Genomic DNA, 17,414 nt, shown 5'->3' with positions numbered 1-17,414 from the left:
AGTTGAAATGGCATTAAAAAAGGTCTTAAAAGTCTTGAATTTAGATTTATCAATCCTGGGGGGACCCTAGTAAGGCTTCAATTTTAAAAGGGACAATGAAAAGGAATATTCTACACCAGGGGGTCTGCAAGTCCGGTCCTCGAGAGCTGCTATTCAGCTTGTTTTCCATGTCTCCCTCCTTTAACACGTGTGAATCAAATAATCAGGATCGTTATCAGGCTCCTGCTGAGCTTTCTGATGAGCTGATCAACAGTTTACAAACTTTAATTTCCACATGCTGTGAGAAAACAAGCCTTTTTATTTTTCCTGTTGTACTGAACTTGCATTGAAACGTGACCTCCATACCGAGGTACGTACTGAACCTTGACTTGTGTGTATCGCCACACCCATAATGCAAAAACTATGGAATCACCAGTCTCGGACATCACCTTGTCCAATGCAGATTCTTGACTCTTGACAAGGTGATGATGCTGGAACTTTTGTTTGGTGCTGTTCCAGTGAGATTTACAAAGATGACTGCCTGAAGAAGACAGCAAAATTCCCTGAGTCCTTGATGATATGGGGCTGCATGTCAGGCAAAGGCACTGGGGTATGGCTGTGAATAAATCTTCAATAAATGCACAAGTTTACATTGAAATTTTAGACAGCTTTCTTATTCCTTCAATTGAAAATATGTTTATCATTTTCTAAGATGACAATGCATCATGCCGCAGAGCTAAAACTGATGATGCATTCTTTGGAGAAAGACTCATCCAGTCAATGTCATGGCCTCCCAAATCTCAATCCTATTGATAATCTGTGGTGGAAATGGAAAAAATTGTCTACAACAAGGCTCCGACCTGCAAGGATGATCTGGCAACTGCAATCAAACAGAGTTGGCACCAAATTGATGAAGCATACTCATCAATTCCATGCCTCAGAGACTGCAAGCAGTCATAAAAGCTTGAGGTGGTGCTACTTAATACTAGAGATGTGTTATGATATTTCTTTCTTTGTTTCTCATGATTCCATATTTTTTTCTCAGAATGGAGTAATTCCATATACAGTGCCCTCCATAATTGTTGGCATCCCTGAAAAAGATGTTTTTTAACTTCTAATATTTTTTTATTCAAATAATATGTGACCTTAATGGAAAAAAAGAGAAAAATCCAACCTTCAATACAAGTGCATTCATTCAGTGGGGAAAAAATCCCACATAAAGAAAAAATTATTTGACATCAAATAATGTGTGTCACAATTATTAGCACCCCTGGTGTTAATACTTTGTACAACTCCATTTTGCCAACAAAACAAGGTCTGGGGACTGAGATGGCCATGGGAGGAGGTTGATTTTGTGTCTGGTTAACCATTTCTGTGTAGATTTGGCCATATGTTTAGGGTCATTGTCTTGCTAAAAGACCCAGTGACGACCCATCTTCAGCTTTTGGGCAGAGGGAAACAGATTTTGATTTAAAATGTCCTGGTATTTCAAAGCATTCATAATGCCATGCACCCTAACAAGGTTCCCACAGCCTTTGGAAGCGAAACAGCCCCACAGCATCACTGACCCACCCCCATACTTCACAGTGGGTATGAGGTGCTTTTCAGCATGCGCATCTTTCGTGGCACGCCAGACCCACAAGCATCACTGACCCACCCCCATCCTTCACAGTGGGTATGAGGTTCTTTTCAGCATGGGCATCTTTTGTGGCACGCCAGACCCACTTATAACCCTTTCCCACTGAAAACTGAAACTAGTGGGTCAACGTGCGTTTTTTTCCAAGCCGTTGCAACCCACTAGCAATTGGCATTTGGAACCTTTCCCATTGACAAAAAAAGCCGTTTTTTTTTTTTTTTTTACCCACCCCTCCTCAGCCGTGCGTAAGGTTACGTGATGTCACCACGCAAAGATGCGCGTCGACAAATGCGACCAAATTTATTCAGTTCAAGGAAGTAAACAATGGAGATCAAAATGGAAACCTCTTTTCCGTTTGTTTTCTCTGTTTGCATGCTTTTTACTGCCCTCAAAATGGTCGAAATGCAGCAAAGGATCAACACTCTGCTTTGCTGAGGCAACGTAAGCGACGTGAATTCTTCTTCCACTAGCTTTGTTGTGAGCATCGACATAACTACGGTTGCGGGGCGTGTTAAATGGGAGGCGACTGGAATGTTGTTATGACGCATCACGTAAGAGCCTACGTCACCACGTAGATTAGGGTGTTGACTGTTGACCCGGGGTTTTGCTTTCACACTGCATGACGATCAGAGACGAGGTGATTTTAATGCGGGTCGCTTGGCGGGTTGATTGACATGGGTCGAAGCGGGTCGCTGCACCTTTCCCACTGACACGGGTTTTTTGGCCAGTGTTTGTTGCCAAAAAGCTCAATCTTGCTCTCATCTGACCAAAGCACACGGTCCCAGTTGAAGCCTGGGACCGTGTTTATTTTTGTGTGGCCCTGGGCCAAAGGCTCTGGGAACCTTGTTAGGGTGCATGGCATCATGAATGCTTTGAAATACCAGGACATTTTAAATAAAAATCTGTTGCCCTCTGCCCGAAAGTTGAAGATGGGTCGTCACTGGGTCTTTCAGCAAGACAATGACCCGAAACATATGGCCAAATCTACACAGAAATGTTTCACCAGACGCAAAATCAAGCTCCTCCCATGGTCATCTCAGTCCCCAGACCTTGTTTTGTTGGCAAAGATCATTTCAACTTACAAACGCGGTCCTGGTACAAATTACCTTGTATGTAGAAGTACCACTGTACTCTTTACTGAAAAAAAATTACGCCGTTAGAAACGTCGTTATACTCTTAACGCCTTTATTAATTAAGAACACTGCCCGTAAGGATATTGGAAGTCCCAGAAAATGACTAAAACGTTTTTGAGAGCAATTACTCAGACATAATTTTAGGAATGTTGCGATTTTTGAATGGGTCACGGGCAATTCTGTACAGAAAAATATGGGCCTCATGGCCAAAAGGTTTAAGAACCAGTGCCAATTTCCTGTCAAAAGGGGTGGGAGTAACCCCTTCTACCCAAAAACAAGAACTAACTCAAAGAGACTGGGGTAGAAGCCTGGAAAAGCATTACATACAATCAGACCTCCCATACACAGGCACTGTAACTATTGGAGTCCTTCACTTGTCTTCCCTCTATCTTTTTAAATACACCTCTCCATCACCAATTGTCTCTTTGACCTGCCCTTGGCCTTCGCTGCATCTGTCTTTCTTTTCCGCAATGTGATGTGAGTTGGTGCTCTTTGTATGTTTTCACCTGCAGTCAAGTCATGGAACATTAGATGAACCACTGGGCTGTGTGATGTTTGTTTGCCTGACTTGTCTTCCTCCTTTTCTCCGGATGCTTGCTTGCGTGTGTGTGTGTAGTAGAGAGGTCTGGCTCGCTAAGCTGGACTCGATGCTTGGCTGAGCTGATGGATATGCATACTTGCTAAACGGACGGGTAAAAGCAGTGATGGATGCCGGGGAGGTGTTAGGTAGTTTGAATGGTGGCTCGACCGCTCCATTTGGGCAGATCAACTCCGAGCCATTGGTCTCAGTGATTAGCGGGTGTGTCACAGGGTGATGGAGAGTGTGAATTGGAGAATGGAGACTTAGATGGAGGAGATGATTGAATGACTTTATCAACCAACAATACACTCTTGGCCATGGAAATTAAGGTGAAATCCAAGGGTACACGAGTACATCCAAGGGAATGTGTTGGCTCAGTTGTTCATATAAACCTCGACAATTTGAGACAACTCTTTTATGAGATGTTAATCGAGGTGATTGATTTTCTTTTCTTTTATCATTCTTGCTAATACAGTGCCCTCCATAATTATTGGCACCCCTGAAAAAGATGTGTTTTTAGCTTCTAATATATTTTTTTTCATTCAAATAATATGGCACCTTAATGGAAAAAAGAGAAAAATCCAACTTTCAATATAGTAAGTGCATTCATTCAGCATTTCACATAAAAATACACACGGTCCCAGGCTTCAATTGGGACCACGTGCTTTGGTCAGATGAGACCAAGATTGAGCTTTTTGGCAACAAACACTCTTAAGCGGGTCTGGCATGCCACGAAAGATGCGCATGCTGAAAAGCACCTCATACCCACTGTGAAGTATGGGGGTGGGTCAGTGATGCTGTGGGGCTGTTTCACTTCCAAAGGCCCTGGGAACCTTGTTAGGGTGCATGGCATCATGAATGCTTTGAAATAGCAGGACATTTTAAATCAAAATCTGTTGCCCTCTGCCCGAAAGCTGAAGATGGGTCGTCACTTGGTCTTTCAGCAAGACAATGACCCGAAACATATGGCCAAATCTACACAGAAATGGTTCACTAGACACAAAATCAAGCTCCTTCCATGGGCATCTCAGTCCCCAGACCTTGTTTTGTTGGCAAAAGGGGGTTGTACAAAGTATTAACACCAGGGGTGCTAATAATTGTGACACACATTATTTGATGTCAAATAATTTTTTCTTTATGTGGGATTTTTCCCCCACTGAATGAATGCACTTGTATTGAAGTTTGGATTTTTCTCTTTTTCCATTAAGGTCCCATATTATTTGAATTAAAAAAAAATATTAGAAGCTAAAAAACACATCTTTTTCAGGGGTGCCAATAATTATGGAGGGCACTGTATATGCAGCTCATATTCAGATTTTACAGTATGGTAGACTGTGTCGCCAAGGGAACCATGTAAGTTAGGAACATCACTGTGTGGTACACAAAATCAATCATTGACACACAGTAAATGAAATTATGATCATGTAAAACATGGAATGTAAAAAAAGGATAAAGCTTTTAGCTTTGGATTGATTGATACTTATTGGCCTCCTTCTTCAGCTTGACGGCATCCCTTACCACACCAGCGGGTTCGGGGATTGCCGCCACGACAGGCACCCACCACCTTAGGCCACAGCTCGGCCCACTCGGACTCAATCTCCCCCCACCTATCCTGCCGGAGGTGGGTGTTGAAGCTCTTTCTGACAGGGGATTCTGGCAGATGTTCATAGCAGACCCTCACAATACCTTTGGGCCTGCTAGGTCTGGCCAGCATTTCCATCGCCATCGGAGCCTGATCTGTTGACAGCTCCGCTCCTGTCTTCACCAGAGTGTCCAAAATATGCAGCCGCAAATGCGATGACACAACAACGAACTGGGGCCTCGGGTGTCCTGGTTCCAAGTGTACAAATGTTTGAACATGGTGTTCGTTATGGACAGTCCGTGACGAGCACAGAAGTCCAATAACAGGACACCGCTCGGGTTCTGATCGGGGGGGGGTCCTTCCAATCATGTCATTGCCCACGTGAGTGTTAAAGTCTCCCAGCAGAACCAGGGAGTCCCCAGAGGGAGCGCTCTCCAGCACACCCTCCAAGGACTCCAAAAATTGTCGATTCCCTGAACTGATCTTTGGTGCGTAAGCCCAAACAACAGTCAGGACCTGTCGCCCCACCCGAAGGCGGAGGGTGGCTACACTCTCGTCTACTGGGGTAAAGCCTAACATAAAGGCGCCGAGCCAGGGGGCAATAAGTATGCCCACACCTTCTCTGCGCCTCTCACCGTGGGCAACTCCAGAGTGGAAGAGAGTCCAACCCCTCTTGAGAGGATTGGTACCAGAACCCAAATTGTGTGGAGTCGAGTCCGACTATATCTAGTCGGAACTTCTCTGCCTCACAGACTTGCACAGGCTCCTTCCCCCTGCCAAAGAAGTGACATATCATGTCCCAAGAGTGAAGGCTGAGTTATGGTTCTGCGGTAGACTTACGCCGTCAAGGCAGATCCGATTTACGACCCTCCGCCATTGCCCACGTGCACTTCAACAGAATCCTGGCTGGACGTCTCGTCAACACGTGGTGACATGACGCAAATGGACTGTTATTGGTCCGCTCAGACCGTTGTTTCCAGTTTAGCGCAAAATCACCGCCATTTTCAAACATTGTTGTGCTACACGCAAAAATGGACCAAGCCGATGAGAGGATCATCGAAGAGGTCCGCAAGTATGACAACCTCTACACCAGGGGTGTCCAAACTTTTTGCAACGGGGGCCAGATTTGGCGTGGTAAAAATATCGGGGGCCAACCTTGGCTGACGTCCTTTACGTACAACAATATATTTAAGCAAAATTTAGCAAGCCATTTGTCACATTTGCTTTATTATTTTTTTATGAATAATTTCAACAATCTCGCAACTAGCCTTTGCGGCATTCTCTTTCAACTCTCGGGCTCTTGCGAAATACTACTGCTGTGAAATTAAACTAGCTTCAAGTTGCTTCAATTTCTCGCTGCGTATCTTCCCTGTAATCTTGTCGTACATGTCAGCGTGTCTTGTTTGGTAATATCGCCTCACGTTTAAATCTTTAAAAACAGCGACTGTCTCTTTGCAAATGAGGCAGGACACAGTTGTTGCGTATTTTAGTGAAGAAATAGTCCAATTTCCACTTATCCTTGAAGCGTCGGCCGTCACAGTCAACTTTTTTTTGTTGATTGTCGCCATTTTAGAAAATTGGAAGTAGAGGGTCACACGGAGTAATGTAGCCCTTAAATACCTGCAACATGAAGCACTTATCAGAGAATCCCAAAGTTTGAAAAATAAGGTCCTAATGAAACCTTTTTTTTTTTAATTTGTGAAAAGAAAAGTCAAAATGAATATGTGGAATAAGCGCTCTAATATCTATAACCCATGCTAAATCATGTTTTTTTCTTATGGAACCTGCAGATGCATGTGTTGACTTGCATCCATCATTTTTTTTCCAAAAAGAAATGGCAAAATTTTAAATTAATCTGAAAATCATGAAATTTTAGGTGTTTGATTTTATGTGATACATTTGGCAATAAAGGGTTAAAGTGCTGCTGCCTTTTAGTGGGTAATTTCGTGTGTAAGCTACTTCATATGCTGGTTGCAGTACTGCTGACCAATTTATTAAGTCTGTGTGTGTGGGCCAGATGTTATTGATTTTATGACAGAGGCTGGGGGCCGGATGAAATTTGACCAAGGGCCGCATTTGGCCCCCGGGCCGGACTTTGGACATATCTGCTCTACACTGTCTCGTCAAGACATTATAAAGACTGCCAAATGGCAAGCAATTCGTGGAAGGAGATTGCTGAAAATACGGGGCTGGAGGTCAGCGATTGCATTAAAAAAATGAAAGAACAAGTATGTGTGTGTTGGGAAGCGAATGGCCACACGAAGCGGTGACACAGTCGGCCAAAAACTGCTAGCTTTTTAATCACTTTAGATCGTATTTTTGGTTGGTGCACTTTGTCATTTATAAAAATTATCGGGAATGATTGGAATTGAATCGGGAGCAAAAAAAAAAAAAGCAATCGGATCGGGAAATATCGGGATCGGCAGATACTCAAACTAAAATGATCGGGATCGGATCGGGAGCAAAAAAACATGATCGGAACTAGGGCTGCAGCTATCGAATATTTTAGTAATCGAGTAATCGACTGAAAATTCCATCGATTAATCGAGTAATCGGATAAAACAAATATATTTTTAGTAGGGCTGTCAAACGATTAAAATTTTTAATCGAGTTAATTACAGCTTAAAAATTATTTAATCGTAATTAATCGCAATTAATCGCAATTCAAACCATCTATAAAATATGCCATATTTTTCTGTAAATTATATATATATTCTGTAAAATAAATTGTTGGAATGGAAAGATAAGACACAAGATGGATATATACATTCAACATACGGTACATAAGGACTGTAGTGGTCATTTCACTCTACTGTCATTTAAATCTGTCTATGCTGTCCTCACTCCGAAGCGTCTACTTTTTCCAAAGCTAGACAGCTAGTGAACGACGCCTTAATAATCAGACTTCTTCCTTTTTCATCTGATTTATTAATAAAATGGCCTCAAAACATTGTCCTCTTTAGACTGTAGTAAAACTACAAAAAAAAGTACACAAGCATTGCATTAGCAACAACGTTAGCTTAGCACGCTATACAGGTTCACTAAACATAAACAAAAAGCGTCTCATACAAAAAATATAACATTTCGCTTACTAACATAATATGTACATTCTTTACAACAACCATACTTACGGACAAATCTTGTCCAAGGATCATATAAGCACAATATTACAACGTAGGCGTCAGCCCGAGACGTCGTGCAGCCATATTGAACTGGCAAGAAAGCAATAAACCATGTCGCAAAGCGACCACAAGAGTTCGCTGTTAGACAGCACAAAAAACCTTGCTGTAAAACATACCAAAAGGCAGAATACTGTCTGAGCGGGACATGTGCGTTAATTGCGTCAAATATTTTAACGTGATTATTTTAAAAAATTAATTACCGCGCGTTAATGCGATAATTTTGACAGCCCTAATTTTTAGGTGAAGAGCAATTATGAATATACATGAGAAAACAAGACATTTCATCTCATCTTTAACCATTTTCAGTCAAACAATGTCTTTCGATGTATATTGTTGAAAACAGCCAACAATTGCATCTCAGATGTAACTAGAATAAAAAAAGACTAATTCACTGCTTTCACTCAAAAAACGTTTAGATCTTATTTTAAAAAAAAAAAAAAAAATTATACATATATATATATATATATATATATATATATATATATATATATATATATATAAAATATGTATTCCTAAAAATGCCGTTACACTTGATAACACACATCACTTAAAAGTTAGGATTTTTGTCCCACGTGTTTCAATTGAATTTCTATTTGTGTCAAGCCATTTTTAAGTTCTAGTTAAGTTTTAATATAGTCTAAACTGTAAGTCCTGATAGGATTTTGAGTTTTTGCAGTGTTCAAAATAAATGTATGATACAGGCTGTATTGGAGCACATTAGGGACCAGTGCTACTTGGTGTTTTATCCAGCAATGACTACTGAGCTAAAATTGATAGTTAGCATTATTGAGTTTTTATTTTACACCCTCATCACTCCACAACGCTATGTTATGTTAAAGCCTGTAAGACACGTTAGCCACGCATCGAAAGTGGTCATAATTAATAGAAACCTAGCCCTCCGCAGGGCTAACGTTACTTGAGCTAGTGACAGTAACGTTAATCTTATTTATTAGCGCTCTTCATTAGCGCTTAGCGCTCTTTATTAGCGCTTAGCACTCTACTGCTTTAAGATGGCGGCTGTTTACTAACGCTGCCCAGACGCGGCCGAGTCTGTCATTGCTGATCTAGTTCAACATACATGTGATCTCTATGAGACTCATCAGACGCTACCTGCTACCAACGTAGCATTGTGCGGGCTAGTATTTAGGAACGTCGGCGTCGTTTGCACCGGTGGGCTGCAGTAAGTTTTTTTTTTTTTTTTTTTTTGCTTCTTCCTCTACGCACGTGGTATCAGCGCGTTGTCCCGCATTAAAAGTAGTCCGAGCGAAACGTGATGCTTAGAGCTGTCAAAATAAACGATTACTCGAGGTGAATAAAATTACTCGGATCAGTTTTTAAACTCGAGTTGCTCGAGTATTCGTTTCAGCTCTAGAACAACCCTATTGAAAACTTAATAGTACGTATGTACATTTTAAAGTTGATGTTGGAACTATAAATTTAACCGTGCCCTGACGTGTCCAATAATCCTATACCCCAGTCAAAAACATGCTTTCAACAAGTCCACACGCCTGATATTGTATTTTAAAGTTAGCTACAACAGCGCATTCAAATCTTGAACCGTATTCAGCGCACGTTCACATCATGCCCTTCAGTCACGTTGTATAGATTAGTATCTGTGATGGAAAGCAGCTGTATCGCTATCAACCCATTAGCAGTTGTCTAAATAGATTGTAAATGCATCTTAATTACTTTATCCTCACAATACACACATACATATGTGCACACTACCCTGTTCACCGTTCAGCCCCCTCTTGTGTTGGCCAGATGGGTCTTTGGTGCGGTAAATAGCCCTCCATTACCATGGAAAATGGGCGATCCCCTCATCCCGTTTACCGAGGTCTCGCCAAGGCCACGGCTACTCCTCGTCGCCGCATACCTATAATTTAGCCCACCCTACACCACTACTCCGCCTGGGCAAAGCATAAAGATGGACTTAGTGGTAGGTGTCTGGTAATTGTAGTCTCGTTTAGAGAAGCGCACATAGCAATTAGCGCAGAGTTGGCATTTATCTAGGGTTGCATTTTCATCCCCTGCCGGGAGCAAAATGCTGTTTTAATAAGGGTTTGTTTTCCCCACGTCAAATTAGGAAAAGGGCCTTTTATTAAAATATTTGCACAACCAACTTTTTTTCGCGACTCTCCGTGGGCTTTCTCTTGGTGTGTTGACTAACGACTTTCTCGCTAACTTCTCTTCAGAGGCCATGGACATGCTGAAAGAGATGAAGGAGAATGATGTGGTGCTGAACGACAGTCACGTCACCATGCTCGCAGACGTTCTCAATGTCGCAGCATCCAATGGCGGTGCCCCTGCGGTCCAACGCCTCCAGGACACCATCTTTACTCTCGGACTGGCCAAGACTACCACCGCTCTCTGCACGCCCTTGATCAGCGCCTATATGAACAGGTAACACCAACTTGCCCTGTTTTGTGAGGATGTTGCAGTGTATTGTTGTGCCACATCCATTTGGCAGGTGTTGATGCATCTAAGTGTGTATTAGGCGTGTCGTTCATCCATCTCTGTGATCATAGCTGAGGTTACATTCTGGTTCAGTGGCTCAGACAGAGAGAGGATGTGCAAATTGCTCATTTGTGTTTTTTTTATTTTTTATTCCCGAGTGCGTGCGGCTTTGTTGTTTTGGACTCAGCAGCTGCAACCTCTCTCATGAGCCCCCACCCTTGCTTGCCCACCCACTGCTGTATTCCCAAGGTGTGTGTGGATGTATGGAGTGCGCGTGTGGTTGACTGTCAATTCAAAATGCAGATCAGTGTTATCAAACATTGGCCGCAGGTCACTCGTATCGGCCCGCCTCCTCAGTCCCTGTATGCCATTCACCTCCTGTGTGTTTATCTGCGTTTGTGTGCTCTACTTATCAGAGGAGCTTTTAAGTAGATCAACTCATTAGCATGTTAATTGTGGACAGACCACTAATTGCCAGATTTACCCCAGCCACGGCGTTAGGGGACTCGCAAACAGTACACATACTTTCATACTGTGTTTACCTCGAAAGTCCTACTTTGCAGGTGCTCCCCCGCCACTGCTTGTTTTTATAGTGATTCTGGCGCAAGCAGTTGCCAGGTTCACTTGTTAATCGCTGCCTTGTTGAGATTAGCAGGCTAATTTACTCCTGGGTCATCAGCGGTAAGCCAATGCGTAAACACACAAGCGTGTAGCATCCAAGAGTCTTCTTTCTATACCCAGCAAACATTGGGTTCCCTTAAATGATGCTACAGTAGCTATTAGTGTTTTATAGGCAAGGCAAGGCAAATTTATTTAAATAGCACAATTCAACACAAGGCAATTCAAAGTGCTTTACATCAGGGGTCCCCAACCTTTTTTGCACCACGAACCGGTGTTATTTGGGTCTTTTTTTTTCACGGACCGGTGTTCTGACAAATTTTGCAACCCATCAAAAATTACAACGATGCCGTTCTGCGCGTGCGCGTAACGTTAAACATAGCCGCAAAATGCGCAAATGCAGCGATTCCAAAGTAAACACTACAAACTTTCTTGAAAGAAAGGAATGTTAACTTACGTTTGATAATGGAAGGACTTGTAGAAAAGTTCTCCTCAGATTCATCCTGCCATGTAAGCTGCACACAACAGCTGCACACCGCGCTCACCATTAACGACTTCGCCTTGTCGTTAAACATGAATTAAGAAGCCCGCTTCACAAAGATACGATGTTGGAAATTGTAGCAAGATTTTCAATGCTCTTGTCGCGATGTCAGGATATTCTAAAATGACTTTAATCCAGAACCTCGGTAGAGTTGTTGTCTCAAATGTACGTTTAATAAGGTCGCCGTCATTTGCGATCTCTCCGTTTATTCACAAACGGGTCACGAATCCACTCCTTCGCAGTTCGTGAGTCTTCGAGGTTGTAGGCTCGTCAGGCGCCCTTTTCGCCTTAAAAATATCCTTTTCGCCGTAAAAATATCTCCAAAGACGTCTGTTTTCCAGTTATCTTTGCTCGTGTGGGGGCAAATTATTTCCGGGAACAAATGTGCTGCGCCCGCGGCCTAGCAATACGTTATTATCGAGGACAAGCGCACATAGATAGTTGTGGTCAAAAGTTTACATACACTTGTGAAGAACATAATGTCATGGCTCTCTTGAGTTTCCAGTTATTTCTACAACTCTGATTTTTCTCCGATAGAGTGATTGGAACAGGTACTTCTTTGTCACAAAAAACATTCATGAAGTTTGGTTCTTTTATGACTTTATTATGGGTTAACAGAAAAAGTGATCAAATCTGCTGGGTCAAAAATATACATACATGGATCTGAAAAAGCGAATCAGTGACTTGAACAAGTCAGGAAACTCACTTGGAGCCATTTCAAAGCAGCTGCAGGTCCCAAGAGCAGCAGAGCAAACAATTGTTTGTAAGTATAAAGTGCATGGCACGGTTTTGTCACTGCCACGATCAGGAAGAAAACACAAGCTATCACCTGCTGCTGAGAGAAAATTGGTCAGGAGGGTGAAGATTCAACCGAGAATCACCAAAAAGCAGATCTGCCAAGAATTAGAAGCTGCTGGAACACAGGTGTCAGTGTCCACAGTCAAGCGTGTTTTGCATCTCCATGGACTGGGAGGCTGCCGTGCAAGAAGGAAGCCCTTGCTCCAAAAGCGGCACCTTAAGGCTCGACTGAAGTTTGCTGCTGATCACATGGACAAAGATAAGACCTTCTGGAGGAAAGTTCTGTGGTCAGACGAAACAAAAATCGAGCTGTTTGGCCACAATGCCCGGCAATATGTTTGGATGAGAAAAGGTGAGGCCTTTAACCCCAAGTACAACATGCCTACCGTCAAGCACGGTGGTGGTAGTATTATGCTGTGGGGCTGTTTTGCTGCCAATGGAACTGGTGCTTTACAGAGAGTAAATGGGATAATGAAGGAGGATTACCTTCAAATTCTTCAAGATAACCTAACGTCATCAGCCCGAAGATTGGGTCTTGGGCGCAGTTGGGTGTTCCAACAGGACAATGACCCCAAACACACATCAAAAGTGGTAATGGAATGGCTAAATCAGGCTAGAATTAAGGTTTTTGAATGGCCTTCCAAAAGTCCTGACTTAAACCCCATTGAGAACTTGTGGACAATGCTGAAGAAATAAGTCCATGTCAGAAAGCCATCAAATTTAACTGAACTGCACCAATTCTGTCAAGAGGAGTGGTCAAAGATTCAACCAGAAGCTTGCCAGAAGCTTGTGGATGGCTACCAAAAGCGCCTAATTGAAGTGAAAATGGCCAAGGGACATGTTACCAAATATTAGCGCTGCTGTATGTATATTTTTGACCCAGCAGATTTGATCACTTTTTTCTGTTCGCCCATAATAAAGTCATAAAAGAACCAAACTTCATGAACGTTTTTTGTGACAAAGAAGTATCTGTTCCAATCACTCTATCAGAGAAAAATCAGAGTTGTAGAAATAACTGGAAACTCAAGAGAGCCATGACATTATGTTCTTCACAAGTGTATGTAAACTTTTGACCACAACTGTATATTATATACACAAACAAGATGTACTGCTAGCAGTCCAATCAATTGACTTCTATGACAACACTGTAATCTATCCCGTAGTATTTTATCTAGAGTAGACAGAGATATTAGAGTGTTAAGCAGGGGCACAGGGTTAATTCAGCCAGAATGCGGCCGTTATTATTATTTCTGTGCGGCCCGGTAGCAAATGCGCCACGGACCGGTACCGGTCCGCGGCCCGGCAGATGGGGACCCCTGCTTTACATCACACGAAGATCATAAAAATCACATTTAAATCAATACAACGTAAAAACCAAGACAATCAAAATTGGAAATAAAATTATACATAAAAATCACATTTAATCACAAATAGAATAAAAGTAAATAATAAAAATAAAACAAAAACTACTACTACTTAGGGCTGGGCGATGTGGCCTTAAGCACGTATCGCGGTAAATTGAGCAGAGTTACCTCGATAACGCTAAATGACGATAAATTCGCCCGAGCTGACTGTTATATAATTTGAAAATCTGAATCAATGCATGAAATACAGATTAACCGTTTCTTGTTGATTTATTTACCAGCTTTCAATTTAATATGTTTAACAATCGTACGTGCAGTCTAAACATTAAGTATACAAAAATTTATTGTAAACAATAAGAATTCTAGTATGAACATTTATAACAGCTTGTATGGCTTGAACAATGTACATTGTCAAAATCAATATGCCTGTGCAAACATGTCATTTTAATACAAATGACAGCTTGAACAGTTCACTTCAAAAAGACAACTTATTGTTAACGGCTGCTGTGACATATTTACTTAACACAAGTTTTTACTTCAAGGTTTGTTTTTTTTTTTTTTTCCCAGTGCAGTTTTTAATACATGCAAGAACACATGAACCCCCACACAGACACACACACATTAAAGCTGCATTGATCTAATGACACAGAATTAAGAAAAATAGCTGGGGCCATTAAACAGTCATATTAAAATTTTCACTGTTGGATTGTACTTTATGCTGAATGCTTTACTATCACAACAGCCATCGGAAATCACACATAGACAGAGATACACAATAACGTGACATACTAATTGCTAGATGCAGTCCGTGCCCAATCCACTCATTAAATTCAGCTGTTTCGCCAAGGTTAGAGCCGCTATCCGTCTCCATCACGTTTATTTGTAGCGTTATCCGCTAGCGTTAGCCACTAGCGTTAGCCTGTGGCTTGGCTACAAGTAGAAAGCATTGAAAGCATCCTCTTTGGAAATCGTGAGAACAAGGGAGGACAGCGGGTGAAAGCCTGTCTGGATGCCGCCAAGAGTCTATTTCATGTCGGGTGAAAGTTTGGCGAACCTTCCTTAAGCCACACTCCATCACGTTTGCTTGTAGCGTTAGCCGCTAGCGTTAGCTACAGGGCTCTTGTTTGTTTGGCTTCCTGATCACCACGTGACTCCGTACGTAAGCACACTTTCTGCTTTCTTAAAGGGGAATGAACATTGCCGAACAACACAGAGTCAAAGCAGGATGAAAAGACTATATTTTCTTGTTTTATTAAATTACCGAATTTACCGCCACGGTCAAAATTACGTCGGTCATCGTGAAGAATTTCAGTGCCGGTAAATTTTCGGTTTACCGCCCTGCTCTACTACTACTAATAATAATTGAAATCAGCAATGGAGATAAGCACAAGAGGAATAGAAAGCAAGTAGATCGAAATATATAGACAGTTATGGATATGCAGTGCTAAACAAAAGTGTTTTTAGCCCTGATTTAAAAGAGCTAACAGTTTGAGCATACTTCAGACGTTCAGGTAACTTGTTCCAGAGGTGAGGAGCATAATAACTAAATCAGGCATGAAAATCTCTTACCTTTCGGCGAAATTCGCCATTTTGAAGTCAAAAAGGATGACCTACGTGAATCGTGTAGATCCGAGGAGAAAACGGGGGGGGGGGTTCAGGATTCGGCATGTGCCGGTTACCTTCACGGTTTACCATGCTAGGAAAACGTCGCGGTTACAAAACCACTGAAATTTTCTGTCAAATGCAGCCAGAAGTGGCTTGGCGCGTCAGCGCTTACCCCTTTCCCTGTTTGATGCTGCGAGTGTCAGTGACGCTATTCCAGCAAACCCAAAAACAAACACACCAAACGCAAGGAGTAAATTCTTCAATTTATTGATCTCTCAAATCGTGGTAACTGAAATATACCAAATGAATACATTTAAAACGTTGTACAATCGTATTATTCCACGTGTGAGTCGCTTTAACAGTTTAGCTTCATGAAAAAGTTCGCCAAAAACAAAACACACATTTTCCTTTCAAATTCAATACACAAAGTTACTAAAAACTTACAAGACGAATGATAGGCAAGGCTTAGCTAGGAGAGCAACTTCATTGAGGTTAATCACAGCCGCTGAGAGAGAAACAAGTTTGTATGTATGCGGGGAGGAAAAAAGAAGAGCGTCAAAGATCGCTAATTGCGACAGATGATCTTGTCCTAAGCACAAATTCACGTTCGCTGGACGAGGTGAGGTCTCACTCCCAATTTTTTTTTAGATGAATGCATTCGCCAGCATATTGAATTTGGTGAGTAATGGTTTTAATCGTTTTTATATTTTGTGGTATGACAAAGTTACTGCCGTTTGTTGCAGCTTGCGTTGAACACTGCCAGAGCGTCCGGTGAAAAAATAGCTCCCGTTAAGGTAGTGTCAAGCTTGTGTATTTAACGGTAATATAAAAGCAGTGTTGTCAGTAACGCGTTATGTGAGTAATGCGTAACTGTAAGCTGATTACGTACGAACAATCTAACGCGTTCATTTTTCTAAATCAGTAATCTGAGTAAAATTACTTTCCTTGATGCCTGTGCTTTACTATTTTGTTATTGCCCCATAATGTATGTAGAATGAAGAATACTGTAGTCATGGGAGTGACATCACATGTCACATTTTCTAATCGGGGATGGAAAAAAAAGGGTCACGTGTATTACCATGATGCGTGAGCCGTGAGCGCTGGGAGTTTGCGGCCAAAACAACATAGCCTTGCTTCCTCGCCAGGATGCAATGAAATAGGCAGGAGATACACTACAAACGGCTGCATTTGCACACTGGAAACACAGCCATTACTTCACATTTTTGTCCAGTAAAGATGACAAAAATATCTCCGTGCGCTGCGAACTTTGCGCTGGCTCAAAAAGACTGTCGACCGCTACAAGCGTCCAATTCAAGCACCACTTGGAATTACAGCACAACAGGTAACACGAAATCCAGGACTTTTTGATACTGCTCGTGCTCAATCCTGAGTTCAAGCTCAGTTGTTGTTGAAGGTTTTCAAAGCTTAGGTTGAAAAAAAATGCTAAATATCCATCTTGCCTCCTCAGCTGTAGTTTTGGCTAAGCAATGCAAACGGCTGTCTCTAAGGTGCTATAGTCACATGAGCTGTTCGAAAAATCATTTGGACCCATTATGAAATAGTTTGAAGTTGTTCATTTCATTCATTTTTGTTGTTTATTTTATTGCTCTAAAACTTTTATAGACAACATTTTAATGGCCATATTCAATGGTCTTTATTTTAAAGGGGAAGTTCCAAATTTTTTACATTAGACTTAATCTTTGAGTTAGCCGGGGTTTAATTAGTCGTTGGAGTTGATTTGAACACATTCTGTGCAGTTTGCCAGTTATTTGTTAGTTTCAGGGGTCCGGAGTGGCTAAGCTAGTTCGAGTCAATGGTGGTTGAAATCAACTCCTTCAACTAATTAAACCCCCGCTCGAATATTAAGCCTTATGTGAAAAATTAAAATGGTCAAATTCGCCACATGTAGGATGTTTCGCCGACAGAGGACATTTTGGCA

General features: G+C 41.8%; 1 protein-coding gene across 1 annotated transcript in view; it reads left to right on the top strand.

Annotated features, from left to right (window-relative positions):
• lrpprc (leucine-rich pentatricopeptide repeat containing) overlaps window positions 1-17,414 on the top strand; it is a 206,875-nt gene that overhangs the window by 90,783 nt on the left and 98,678 nt on the right. Inside the window, exon 23 of the mRNA XM_057849140.1 lies at window positions 10,288-10,495. Coding sequence (XP_057705123.1) covers window positions 10,288-10,495 — 208 coding nt within the window. The remainder of the gene's footprint in view (window positions 1-10,287; window positions 10,496-17,414) is intronic.

The sequence above is a fragment of the Corythoichthys intestinalis genome, chromosome 10 (genome assembly GCF_030265065.1).
Source record: "Corythoichthys intestinalis isolate RoL2023-P3 chromosome 10, ASM3026506v1, whole genome shotgun sequence".
NCBI classification, from domain to species: domain Eukaryota; kingdom Metazoa; phylum Chordata; class Actinopteri; order Syngnathiformes; family Syngnathidae; genus Corythoichthys; species Corythoichthys intestinalis.
Note: the sequence above shows the minus strand (reverse complement) of the source record. Positions and strands in the feature narration are given on the sequence as shown.